General features: G+C 40.3%; 1 protein-coding gene across 3 annotated transcripts in view; it reads right to left on the bottom strand.

Annotated features, from left to right (window-relative positions):
- The window catches only part of Sog (chordin short gastrulation), a 95,485-nt gene that overhangs the window by 28,069 nt on the left and 54,467 nt on the right, over positions 1–12,949 (bottom strand). For all 3 annotated transcript variants that reach the window (XM_076766629.1, XM_076766631.1, XM_076766630.1), the window contains exon 2: positions 8,201–8,304. In XM_076766629.1, coding sequence (XP_076622744.1) covers positions 8,201–8,304 — 104 coding nt within the window. The remainder of the gene's footprint in view (positions 1–8,200; positions 8,305–12,949) is intronic.

Below are 12,949 nucleotides of genomic sequence, written 5' to 3'. Positions count from 1 at the left end.
ACTTAACAATAATTAGAAAACTGTACTATGGACATTATGCGAATTCCATTGGCTTTCTCGATCGATTCGTTCGCAGTGGACATGTTTCCCAGTGACGTTTGAAAGTGCGACTGCAATGTTTTCGAGCCTGTAAACGCGCTCACATGTTTATTACTCCTTTACGCATCGCTGACGATAGTTGTAACGTTTACATACGCGGCACGCGATAAATCTATCGGCAAGTAATTGGTAGGTGTTATTGATCACAAAGGACTCGTTTATCACGGTCAATGGTGCCATTATCCGCGGCACGATTTACAATACTCTTCGTAATATAAATTATTATTTAACGTCTTTGTCGCTCGCCAACTTTCTAACAGTCTGTCGTGGAAAAGAACCGCCTCGACCTACCGTATAACTATTCTAAACCACGGTCAATGGTGGCGTTACTAATGTCTGCTACAATACCGTACGCCATTATAAATTCATATTCCGTGACTTCGCCGATCGCCACTTTCCACTATAGATCTGTCGTTGTTTCTGGTTCGTGGTATTTCGCTTTCAGAACGTCTTACTTACGGTCTCCCGTTTCGTTCTTTACGACACATTCACGCTCGATGGCACCATTCAACACGGAGACCGTAAATATTGCTCTACGAGACTTTCTTTCCTCCGCACTTTTACAATAACAATGAAGCACTCGGGTACCTAGAAAATTTCTTGCCGATTTTTACTAGCCACGATTCCGAAAACTTCTCGGAATATTATTTTTATAATAGACAAAGTTTTACAATATTTTTGTAGAAATTGATTACCGTTGACCTTTACAACGCATTTCAAGGTCGTCCAGTTTATAAATAAATACCGAATACGTCGATTAAGCCAGAATTGCTATTAACTCTGAGAAACGAAAGAAAAAAAGATATAGAAAACCGATACACGAACAGGGGGCCAAGGATCGTTCAATGTAGGAGCTTTGAACTGAATGTGGCGTAGGATTTTCTGCTGTCCCGACGGACACGCGTCGACCGGTCGATAAATATGCAACTTTACAGCACATTTGCTGCGCCTAGGCTATCTCTTGGTGTGAAAAGCCAATCTCGCGAGTTCTTTCACGACTGTTCGCCGACTGAAGGACGGGATAAGGGATCGTAGACGCCGATCAGAAGGGTTCCAGTTACAACGGCCGTGGAGCAGAAATTAAGTTCAGGGTTTTATAGACGGCGCACGGCATTCCTGAAACCGTGCAACGATATACGCTCGATGTTGATTCGAGTGCCGAACAGTAGAGAGAAAAAAAAAAAAAGGGTAGAAAGGAAACGAAAAACAAACCGACGACTGCCGGGGCCAGTCGGGGACGTTAAGCCTCGAATTACACGAGAATCGGGGCGCCAGAAGTAAATTTCGTGTTTCAAGAGGCACCGACTGACGGTTAAACTGGACCGCGTTCCGCGATTAGATGCAATTTTTATCGCTCGCGGATAGATTTAGGTGTCGGACGACGCACGCCTCGATCGTTTCCGATAACGATAACATTTCTTTATTTTTCTTTCGGGGGACAAACAATTCTGACCTTATTTTTTCTTTGCTTTTTGTATCGAGATACGAAGGCCACTTTCTATTTTTTTTTTTCCACGGAACACTCGATATTTCACTTCAGATTACGATAAAGTCTTACGCTCGAATCTGATTATAGGTTAGGATCGAGCCAAGTCAGATTCGAAAGATTCTCGTTCGGTGAATGCGTTTAGTGGATTTCTTTTATGCAGACTTTGCTGTTTTGTTTCCATTCGGCGAACGGAGTCGTTAAACGAGACGAGAAATAAAAGATTCTTTTCGCTCCTTGAGCACACGACGAGATGGGAAGATTTTCGCGAGGCGAACGTCGGAGCCGTACGATCGCCTCGATTAAGAAGCGTCCCGCTATTCACGAACCGAGGCTGGCATGATTCATCCACCCACGATTTTCTGCCCGGGGTAGCCATTCATTATTTTGACACTATTGTAGAAGTAATGATAGAAGCGGGGAACGTTCGCCTGGCCGGGCCGGAAGTCAGCGTCGATTCGTGCGTGGGGTCTCGCGTGTGGGCCGTCTTACAAGCATTCCCAATAAAAAAAAAAAGAAAAAACCGACTTTTGATCCGTGCCGCTGCGCGAGAATATATTATGCCAACGAAGAGCCGTTCGATTTATTCGCTGCTCCGCTCGTATTTACGACAAAATTACATCTGAATCTACAAACTGGGCCTGGGATAGGTTAGGTTAAAACGGTCGGAAAATGTAATTCGAATACGATTGAATGTTGGAAAATTTCCATTGAAATGTAATTAGGAAACTTTTAATACATATTGGAAAAAGATAACCTCTTAAAGTTTCATATGTAACAACCTAATGTAATAAAAAAAATATACAGGGTGTTTGACCTAGGAAAAATTTTAATGGGGGTTTCTAGAGGCCAAAATATGACGAAAATCAAGAATAGCAATTTGTTGCTGGAGGCTTCGTTAAAAGGTTATTAAAGTTTAAAGTTCCGTTCGTATTGAATTTTTTTCTCAAAAATGCGCAGCATTTCAGGGATATGTCTATTCACCAAAAATGATTGTAATTGACCCCCACAGCTAACATTATTTTTTTCAGAATGGAAAATGTAATTCGAATACGATTGAATGTTGGAAAATTTCCATTGAAATGTAATTAGGAAACTTTTAATACATATTGGAAAAAGATAATCTCTTAAAGTTTCATATGTAACTAATGATAATAAAAAAAAATATACAGGGTGTTCGACCTCACCTGGGAAAAATTTTAATGGGGGATTCTAGAGGCCAAAATATGACAAAATTCAAGAATACTAATTTGTTGACGGAGGCTTCGTTAAAAAGTTATTGACAATTAAATTCAAAAATTTCAAATTGTTTTAAAAAAATTATTTTCGGTCACAGAGGTTAATTATGATCATTTTCGGTGAAGAGACATATCCCCGAAATCCTAACCATTTTCGAGAAAAAAATTCGAGGAGGTGTTGAAATTTTTCGGCAAAATTGAAAAGTTTCATATCGTTCTAAAAAAATTATTTTCGGTTGCGTGGGTCAATTGCAATCATTTTTAGTGAATAGACACATATTCGAAATTCTACTCATTTTCGAGAAAAAAATTTGAGTAGATGATGGAATTTTTCGGTGAAATTAAAAAATTTCAAATTGTTCTGGAAAAAATATTTTCGATTGCAGGGGTCAATTACAATCATTTTCGGTCATTATACATACCCTCGAAATCCTACGCACTTTCGAGAAAAAAATTCCTTACCGAAAATCTAATTAGGTGCCTAAAGTCGCCGAAAAAAGAAATTTCAAATCGTTTTGGAAAAATTATTTTCAGTTGCGGGGGTCAATTACAAACATTTTTAGTGAATAGACACATATTCGAAATCCTACTCAGTTTCGAGAAAAAAATTTGAGTAGACGATGGAATTTTTCGGTGAAATTAAAAAATTTCAAATCGTTCTGGAAAAAATATTTTCGATTGCAGGGGTCAATTACAATCATTTTCGGTCATTACACATACCCTCGAAATCCTACGCACTTTCGAGAAAAAAATTCCTTATCGAAAATCTAATTAGGTGCCTAAAGTCGACGAAAAAAAAAATTTCAAATCGTTTTGAAAAAATTATTTTCAGTTGCGGGGGTCAATTGCAATCATTTTTGGTGAATAGACACATATTCGAAATCCTACTCAGTTTCGAGAAAAAAATTTGAGTAGATGATGGAATTTTTCGGTGAAATTAAAAAATTTCAAATCGTTCTGGAAAAAATATTTTCGATTGCAGAGGTCAATTACAATCATTTTCGGTCATTACACATACCCTCGAAATCCTACGCACTTTCGAGAAAAAAATTCCTTATCGAAAATCTAATTAGGTGCCTAAAGTCGACGAAAAAGAAATTTCAAATCGTTTTGGAAAAATTATTTTCAGTTGCGGGGGTCAATTACAAACATTTTTAGTGAATAGACATACCTTCGAAATCCTACGCATTTTCGAGAAAAAAATTCAGAACAGTCGGAACTTTAAACGTTAATAACTTCATCAACAAATTGGTGTTCTTGATTTTTGTCTTATTTTGTCTTCTAGAATCTCCCATATTCTGTATACGCAAGCGTTAGGGTGTAAGTAGAAACCGAAACGTAAAAAATGCTTCGAATTAAATATAAACGGTACGTCCGCGTGTCCGTGGAAAGTCAACGTTGATTTCTAAAGAAGCATAAATCGTTTAAATTGATCGTTCCGTGTTTTTGCTCGGTGGCGACACCACCGCGCGCGCCCGTTACAGAATTTCTTTGAGGTTAAATTTCGCGAATGGAATGCGAAATCGTTCTAGAACGTAACTGTGCAGGAGCAAAGCGCGTAACGGTAGACATCAGCCCGGTATGACTTTAGGTAAAGAAAACGACGTCTCGTGTGATTCACGCGACGTGTCTGCCCGCTTCTCACAACGCAAGCCCCGCGACCTATCAATAGCCCCTCGTATACACTGAAGAGGGACTGTCATTCCTCCGAAGACTAAAAATAGAATTCGCGCGTCCGTCCATAAGCCGCTAGTCCGAGCTGTCCCGTGCCAGAGTTTCTCGCTCTGACATTATGGACCCCTTTATTTTCGAACGCAGTGGAAATCGATTTTTCTTCGTCCCGAGACGACGAAGCGCCCGGGGCGTTTACATCGATTGAAAACTCCCTTTAAAGTCTAGGTTAGGTTAAATTTTTATTCGAAACGCGTAATTTGGTAGGGATAACCTATAAACGTTACAATTACAGGCGAGATTAGAACGTTATTTATACGAATGGAATCGAACGGTAGTCCGACGAGATATTATAAGCAAACACGTAAGAACGGTAGCCACTCAAGGACGGAGTTTATGAAGATTGGCTAAATTAAACTCCATTAGGACAGTCCAGACCGTTCTGCCCGGACGATAAATGCATGCGCGGACACGGACCGTTACTACGATAGAGAATATATCAATTGAACCGCAAAACAGCGAGGGCTTCGAATCGTTTTATGATTGACCTCGAATTTATTTCCACATTCTTCACCCACAATTAAACGTTCCCCGGGTCGTGTTATTAACCCGATGTTACTAACCCCGCTGTGGCTCGGCCAGACTTAACTTCTGCTTCCCATAAACCACTTTTTATCGTCCTCGCTGTTAACACCCCGTCGTCGAATGATACAACGCCACATTCCAGTTGGGTAACATGCCTCGGAGATGCGCCGCGTAAAACGTACAATTCTCATCCGCTATTAATAGTAACCGTTTATTATTATTTATTGCGTCGAATCAAATATTTTTTCGAGAGCAACCTGGTCGTGCTAGCTTCTTAGTTAGGAGTGCAAATGGACGTTGCACGAAATAATTTGCACAAAAAAAAAATGGGAGAGAGGAACGGTGGGAGGAAGGAATATACAGGGTGTTCGGCCACCTCTGGGAAAAATTTTAATGGGGGATTCTAGAGGCCAAAATAAGACGAAAATCAAGAATATAAATTTCTTGACTGAGGCTTTGTTAGAAAGTTATTAACAATTAAATTCAAAAACTTCAAATCATTCTGGAAAAATTATTTTCGGTTGCGAGGGGCAATTACGATTATTTTTGGCGAATAGACGCACCATCGAATTCCTACGCATTTTTGAGAAAAAAATTCGGGTAGGTGCTGAAATTTTTTGACGAAAAAAAATTTGTTCAAATCGTTTTAAAAAAATTATATTTGGATGCGGGGGTCAATTACAATCATGTTTGATCATTACACATACCCCCGAAATCGTACGCATTTTCGAGATAAAAATTCCTTACCGAAAATCTAATTAGATGCCTAAATTTTTCGACGAAAAAAAAGTAATTTCAAATCGTTCTGAAAAAAATATTGTTAGCTGTGGGGGTCAATTACGATCAATTTTGGTCATTACACATACCCTCGAAATCTTACCCACTTTCTAGAAAAAAATTCGAGAAGGTGTGAAATTTTTCGACAATATTAAAATATTTCAAATCGTTCTGAAAAAAATATTGTTAGCTGTGGGGGTCAATTACAATCATTTTTGGTGAATAGACATACCCCCGAAATCCTGCGCATTTTCAAGAAAAAAATTCAGAACGGGTGGAACTTTAAACGTTAATAACTTTTTAACGAAGCCTTCATTAACAAATTGATATTCTTGATTTTCGTCTTATTTTGGCCTCTAGAATCCCCCATTAAAATTTTTCCCACGAGTGGTCGGACACCCTGTGTATCTTCAATAGTTGGACGAAGCGGGTCTGTCGTGGGCATCGGCGTCCCTTTTGAACGTCGCGAGTGGGTGCGGACGAAATCTCGACAGGATCTCCGTTTAACGGCGCTTTTGTTCCCGCGTCGTACAAAAGGTGTTTCGTGCGATAAAAATCTGGATTCGTCGCCGCGTTAATTAAACATTTTGCTTGGAACGTTTCCAGGGGAACGAACGGTGTTTCGCGATTAACTCTTTGCATCACGGCGGCTGGCTTGGGTTACCACCTAGGAAACGTCCATTCGAGCACAACGATTAGCATCGCTGACAACTTGTTTAACCAATTTACCTCGTACGTTTAGACGTTTCTTCATTGGCCACACGTGTTTTGTTAGAAACCTAGAATCCAGGAAACGTCTTCGAATCTGGACAATGTCCATTCGAACGCAATGGTTGGGTTAGGTGATTGTTTTCATTTAATACAGAGGGTGAATTGTTGGGACGAGTAATCGCTAACCATTGTGCTCGAAAATTAAAAATGTTAAGAAATACATACTAGAATGCAATTAGATCGTATCGTAATAACATGTACCACGAGTCTGACTCATTATTATGTACAAGAAATGGGATTAATATTATACTTTATTGGCCAACCCAACCATAATGCGACATTAGACCAATGGCCTTTCGTCGAGAAAGTCCGGAAGAGAGCCGCTGAACGAACCTAATCGGCTCTAGCCATGCGTTTATCTGCTCAAAATCAAGCTCATTAATTCAGAACCTATTATTACGAGCACGCGAGAAAAACCGATAAGAAAAACGTTCGATTTAGCAACTGTTTCGCACATCGAGCGCTAATCGACCAAAGAAGTAATAATAATTGTCTTGCGCAACAATGCAAACAAAAAAAGATACACAAACTGCAATCGAAACGCTGTTTGATCTAGTAATCGTAGTATAATCGAAAGAGGGTGGATTCTTCGTGCAAAAATACTTCGAAAACATAGAATGATTTTTTTTTTTTTTTACTGTTGCATCAACCCATTAGGGTAATTAGCAACCGCAATGCCTTACAACCGTTGGCTATAGAATTAGGTTAAATTAAATGACAAAATTTATACGCTTAACATAGAAATATAAGGTACGCTAGACACAGAGATTAAGTTAAATTGAATGAAATATGTTTATATGTTTAAGAAATTTTAGTACTCTTGAGCAAGCATCTGCAGTCCTGGTTATTCTTTGAAGACGTCCAGGGAAACAATTTTAAATAGTTAATAGGAATTCGAAACGTCGTGAAAATCGAGTTTCGATCTTGGTCCGGTCACTCTGTCCCACTGTGCACCGCAGAATCGACGTAATACGCGAAGCACGGACTAAATCTCGATCTGGGTGACGTGACCCACGGAGGCTTGACGTGCTTTCTAATCCCATTCCTGGTCCGAGACAGACTGGCGTCCGCTTCTGAGCTTGCCTCTGCCACCACTGGTATCCAAACGCGCGCGAGTATCGTTTTACGGGTGAATCGCGACGCGTCCTTTCAAGTTCAGAGTTTGCGCACGGCTCTCCACGGCTGAGACAACGCAGCTGTCCTCGAGAAAATAATCCGAATATCCCCTTTCGAGGAATGCACGAAGATCGTTGTAACTTTACGCGAAAGATCGTTTCTCAAATCTTGTTTGACAGCCGTGGAATAATTGGAGAAAATCGCCTCGGTTAAAAATCAGTTTCGCGCGTGGTCGATCTACGCGAATAGTCGGGTCTCGAATTCCGTGAAAGTCGCGTCAGGTTAGGTCGGCTACATAGAAACGTGGCGGCGGTCCGTGGCGAGCCGTGCCACAAGCCGGGGTTAAAAGGTCGGCCACGCACACGGGCGCGCGGCCCTCTGGCGACACACGTCGCGCTCGCGCGAGCACACACCGACACGCGCTGACGCGCGAGGGCACACCCACTTTAATACGTACCGGAATGCATTCGCATTTGATGCAGTACATGACTCCGAAGGGCGGGCCCAAATCCGCGAACCAGGTGGAGCCCAGTTCCCGTATCTGCTTGCCGAACGTGCATTCTGCAACAAACAGGCGTACCAATTGATACATGAACGCTACAAATTCGGCCATTCTCTACTATCCCAGTCGCTATCACGCTGCTGGGGCAAAATTATAAGAAATAAATACTTATAAAGTAGTACAGATACTACTTAACAAATTCGTTTGAAGTTTGACTTGTTGGACATAGAGGGCACATGAAACAATAGAGAAAAGACACGTGCACGAGGATAAGTGAGAATTCGAGATGAAAAGTCATTAACACTAGATTTACGGAAACCGTCAATTTGATGGATGTCAGATTCCATATTTAAAAATTGCAGAACGTGTTAATATTATTTTTTAACAACTTATGTTGAGTTTGATCGATGCAATGACATGAATGTATATTCTAATAAAAAGAAAAATCATATTTTAGGGTAATCGTCAATATGAAAAGTAGTAATAAATATATGTGCGATCAATACCCGTAAATCTAGTGTTAATTAGTATAAGAAGGAAAGATAGGGAAGAATAAGCTGTAAATGCCGTTTCTCTATTTATAAGTAAGGGATCTGTAAAGAAACTTTAATTATTGTTTAATAAATATCATCTCTATTTACAGTGAAACCCAGTTTAAGTTTATTCACCTACAACGTATCGTATAGAAGAAAAAGCTATTATACCTGGGAAAAACTTTAGTGGGATATTCTAGAGACCAAAACAAGACGAAAATCAAGAATACCAATTTGTTGATGGAGGCTTCGTTAAAAAGTTATTAACAATTAAATTCAAAAACTCCAAATCGTTCTGGAAAAATTATTTTCAGTTGCGGGGGTCAATTGCAATCATTTTTGGTCATTACACATACCCTCGAAATCTTACCCACTTTCTAGAAAAAAATTCGAAAAGGTGTGAAATTTTTCAACGAAAAAAAAAAATTTCAAATCGTTCTGGAAAAATTATTTTCGGTTACGGGGGTCAATTACAAGCATTTTTAGTGATTAGACATATATTCGAAATCCTACTCAGTTTCGAGAAAAAAATTCGTGTAGGTGTTGAAATTTATGGGTGAAAAAAAAGAATTTCGAATCGTCTTGGAAAAATTATTTTTAGTTGCAGGGATCAACTACAAGCATTTTTGATTAAAAGACATACCCCCGAAATCCTACTCAGTTTCGAGAAAAAAATTCGAAAAGGTGTGAAATTTTTCAACGAAAAAAAAAAATTTCAAATCGTTCTGGAAAAATTATTTTCAATTGCGGGGGTCAATTACAATCATTTTTGGTCATTACACCTACCCTCGAAATCTTACCCACTTTCTAGAAAAAAATTCGAGAAAGTGTGAAATTTTTCGACAAGATTAAAATATTTCAAATCGTTCTGAAAAAAATATTGTTAGCTGTGGGCGTCAATTACAATCATTTTTGGTGAATAGACGTACCCCCGAAATCTTGCGCATTTTCGAGAAAAAAATTCGAAAAGGTGTGAAATTTTTCAACGAAAAAAAAAAATTTCAAATCGTTCTGGAAAAATTATTTTCAGTTGCGGGGGTCAATTACAATCATTTTTGGTCATTACACATACCCTCGAAATCTTACCCACTTTCTAGAAAAAAATTCGAGAAAGTGTGAAATTTTTCGACAAGATTAAAATATTTGAAATCGTTCTGAAAAAAATATTGTTATCTGTGGGCGTCAATTACAATCATTTTTGGTGAATAGACATACCCCCGAAATCCTGCGCGTTTTCGAGAAAAAAATTCAGAACGGACGGAATTTCAAACGTTAATAACTTTTTAACGAAGCCTCCATCAACAAATTGGTATTCTTGATTTTCGTCTTATTTTGGCCTCTAGAATCCTCCATTAAAATTTTCCCCAGAAATGGCTGAAAACCCTGTATACTTACACATATAAAAAATAACGTGTTATAATTTTGTCCACCGGTGTAAAAACAATATAAGATAAGATGTAACGAAAATAAATCTAGAGCTCGTTTGGACGAGCCAGAAACGCTAATAAGCGACAGCTTTCGTTCTTGTTCGTTCTTAAAACGCCTATGCGTGTGTCTGTGCGCCCGTAATCCCTCGGACATCCACGAATGGGATAAAAGTGAAACCGCGGAATGAATGGAAAGACTCTCTCCCGGCGGCGAGCGTTTAATCGCCGGGTTCTGAATCACCGGCGCGAAGAAGCGAACCATCGCCGCTTAAAAATCGCCGAGACGACGATGAGACGAGGCAAAAGAAGAAGAAAGTGACCGCGGTCTCGAAAGGGAGGTGGGGGGAGAGAGGGGGAGGAGCGCGAACCGGGTAAGAAGGGAAAAAAGAGCGTGCTCTCCGTTCTCGCAAGGCCGTTGCCTCGTTTTAAAAGTGACGTCGTCTCACCTTCTTCCGCTAAGAAGGGAAAAACAACGAAAAGAGCAAACAAACAAACAACGTAGAAGAAGAAAAGAGGAAACGGGCGACTAGGCCGTGTATGATTGCGTCACGCGACGTCCTTTCCTTTTCCGCGTAAAAATAAAGCGTCGTGCCCGCCGCGCCGAAAATAACGCAGCCGAGAGACACCTTCTTTATTCTTTCTCCCCGCGTATTTTGGATTTTATCTTTCGTTCCAAGAAACGACTTTCGTCCTTTCCTCTCCGTCGAAATACCGGTTGCGTTACCGTTTACGCTACCACGTGAATTTGAAATATTACAATAGTTATCGTACACGATACACACTCCCTTTACGATTTCGCGAATCCGACTCGAAGGAGCCACACGTTCGTACGAGAAACCTAGTAATTGTAGAAATTCTATTCGAATCCCGAACAATTGTTTTTTTGTACACGTAACGAGGCTCGTGCGTCGCCTCCCAGTCGGGAATTTCTCCAGAAACGAAACCACGGAATTAAAATCATTGTCCCACGTACACACTGGCGCGTGAAAAAATTCGTTTTCACTAATTTTATATGCAATTTACGCGCTCTGCGTGTCTGTGGCAATTTTCCGGTGAAAAGATGCATAGTGCGTAAACGATACAGGACAAAGCGTGGGTATCCATAATAAACTTAACTTTTTGAAACTTTCATCCAAAAGTGAACTAAAAATTTACACAATCGTGACTTGAAAACGTAGGACTTTCTATGAGAATCGATTCCTCGATCTAAAATAAATCGGAACAGTCCTCTGCCATTTTGCAATTCGAGGTTCCGTTGTCGAGATACAGGCAGTCAAAGTTTTTAAGCGTCGCACACGCGTTTCTCGCGCGCGATCAGCTGACTGGTCGCGAGCGACACCGAACTTTAACCGGCTGTATCTCGGTAACGAAGCCTCGGTTTGCAAAGTGGTAAAGAACTTTTCGACCTCTTTTTACGCGTACGTTTTGAAAATGGTCTCACATTTTTGCAAAAACTTCCTTTGTAGCTTTATATTCATCCGTGAACACATACACGCGTAACAAATATGTTACAATACCGCATATTTACTAGCGCGAGTAACTCGATGACTCACTCTGTACCATTGGCTTCCGTATTTCGAACAGTACGCTGTCCAAGTTCGTCAAAGACTCGGAGTTATGCATAGGGAGGTCTCTTTGAGAGGAACAAACTTTGTAACAATCCGAGGGACATTATCGCTATATTTCCAGCCGCTTTCATGAATTGCTTTCGAACAGAGGCAGAAGTTGCGACACGCGGACGGTGCAACGGGGAACACAAAGAACGAAAGATCGGTGTTCCATGGGTCCCTTTAGGTTCGCACGCGTCCACTCGTCCGTTTGCTTTGGCTATGCATTCGAAAGAAACAGAGAGAGAGAAAGAGATAAATAGAAGAGGAAAGAGACACACACACACACACACACGGGGCATGGCTCATTGCGCGAGGTCGTTGCACCGCGTGTGCTAAGTCGTTCTAAGCGCGGAGTCGGTCCTAAGCAACCAGGAGCACGAGAGAGGAGGGCCTCGACACGCCATCGCATCGCAAATATGCGAGTCGAATGGTACGGCACGTTGTCGTATCGGCCCCCTTAATCATTTTTTCCCTCGATTCGCGTTATTGACGGTGCCGACAGTTCTCCAATCGTTCGTTTTTCTCTGGCCGCTGACTCAGGCACGCATGCACGCGCGATCGGTGTGAAATTTGATGTATCGCGCGGTAAAAGAAAGATCGATCCTGGATTAACCCTTTAACGCTCATGCCCGAGTTTGACTGCTTCGAAAAACGATATTTGTTTAATTTAATGATTTAAGGGACGATAATATTTGTTTTCTTTCAAATTATACGTTGCATACAACATTGTAAGTAACAAAAACCGTATTTTTTAGAAACAAATCTAATAAAGAAAACTGATTAGCGTTAAGGGGTTAAGGAGAACGTCGCCACCGCGAATAGGTCCCAGTGGCGCGCAACCTTTCTTTCTTCAGTGGGCCGAGTAAAGTTAATATTCTTTGTGGAAAATAAAACATCTACGTATACACAGAGTAGGTAATTTTTTAGGAGCTGATTCTGGAAAAATGTGTGTTTTCCTATTATCGTATAATTTTAATGTCAGTTCTAAAGTCCCCGTGCAGCGCGTGAAAGTTAATAGGACTTGTTAAAGTTGAATATTCGGTCTAGCCATTAATGATCTTAGCAAAAAAAGTGCATATGTACAGATCTCGCGAATAAACCATTAAACTTCGATTCCGTTTGTCGTATACGATT

Source organism: Colletes latitarsis, chromosome 6 (assembly GCF_051014445.1).
Source record: "Colletes latitarsis isolate SP2378_abdomen chromosome 6, iyColLati1, whole genome shotgun sequence".
NCBI lineage: Eukaryota > Metazoa > Arthropoda > Insecta > Hymenoptera > Colletidae > Colletes > Colletes latitarsis.
Note: the sequence above shows the minus strand (reverse complement) of the source record. Positions and strands in the feature narration are given on the sequence as shown.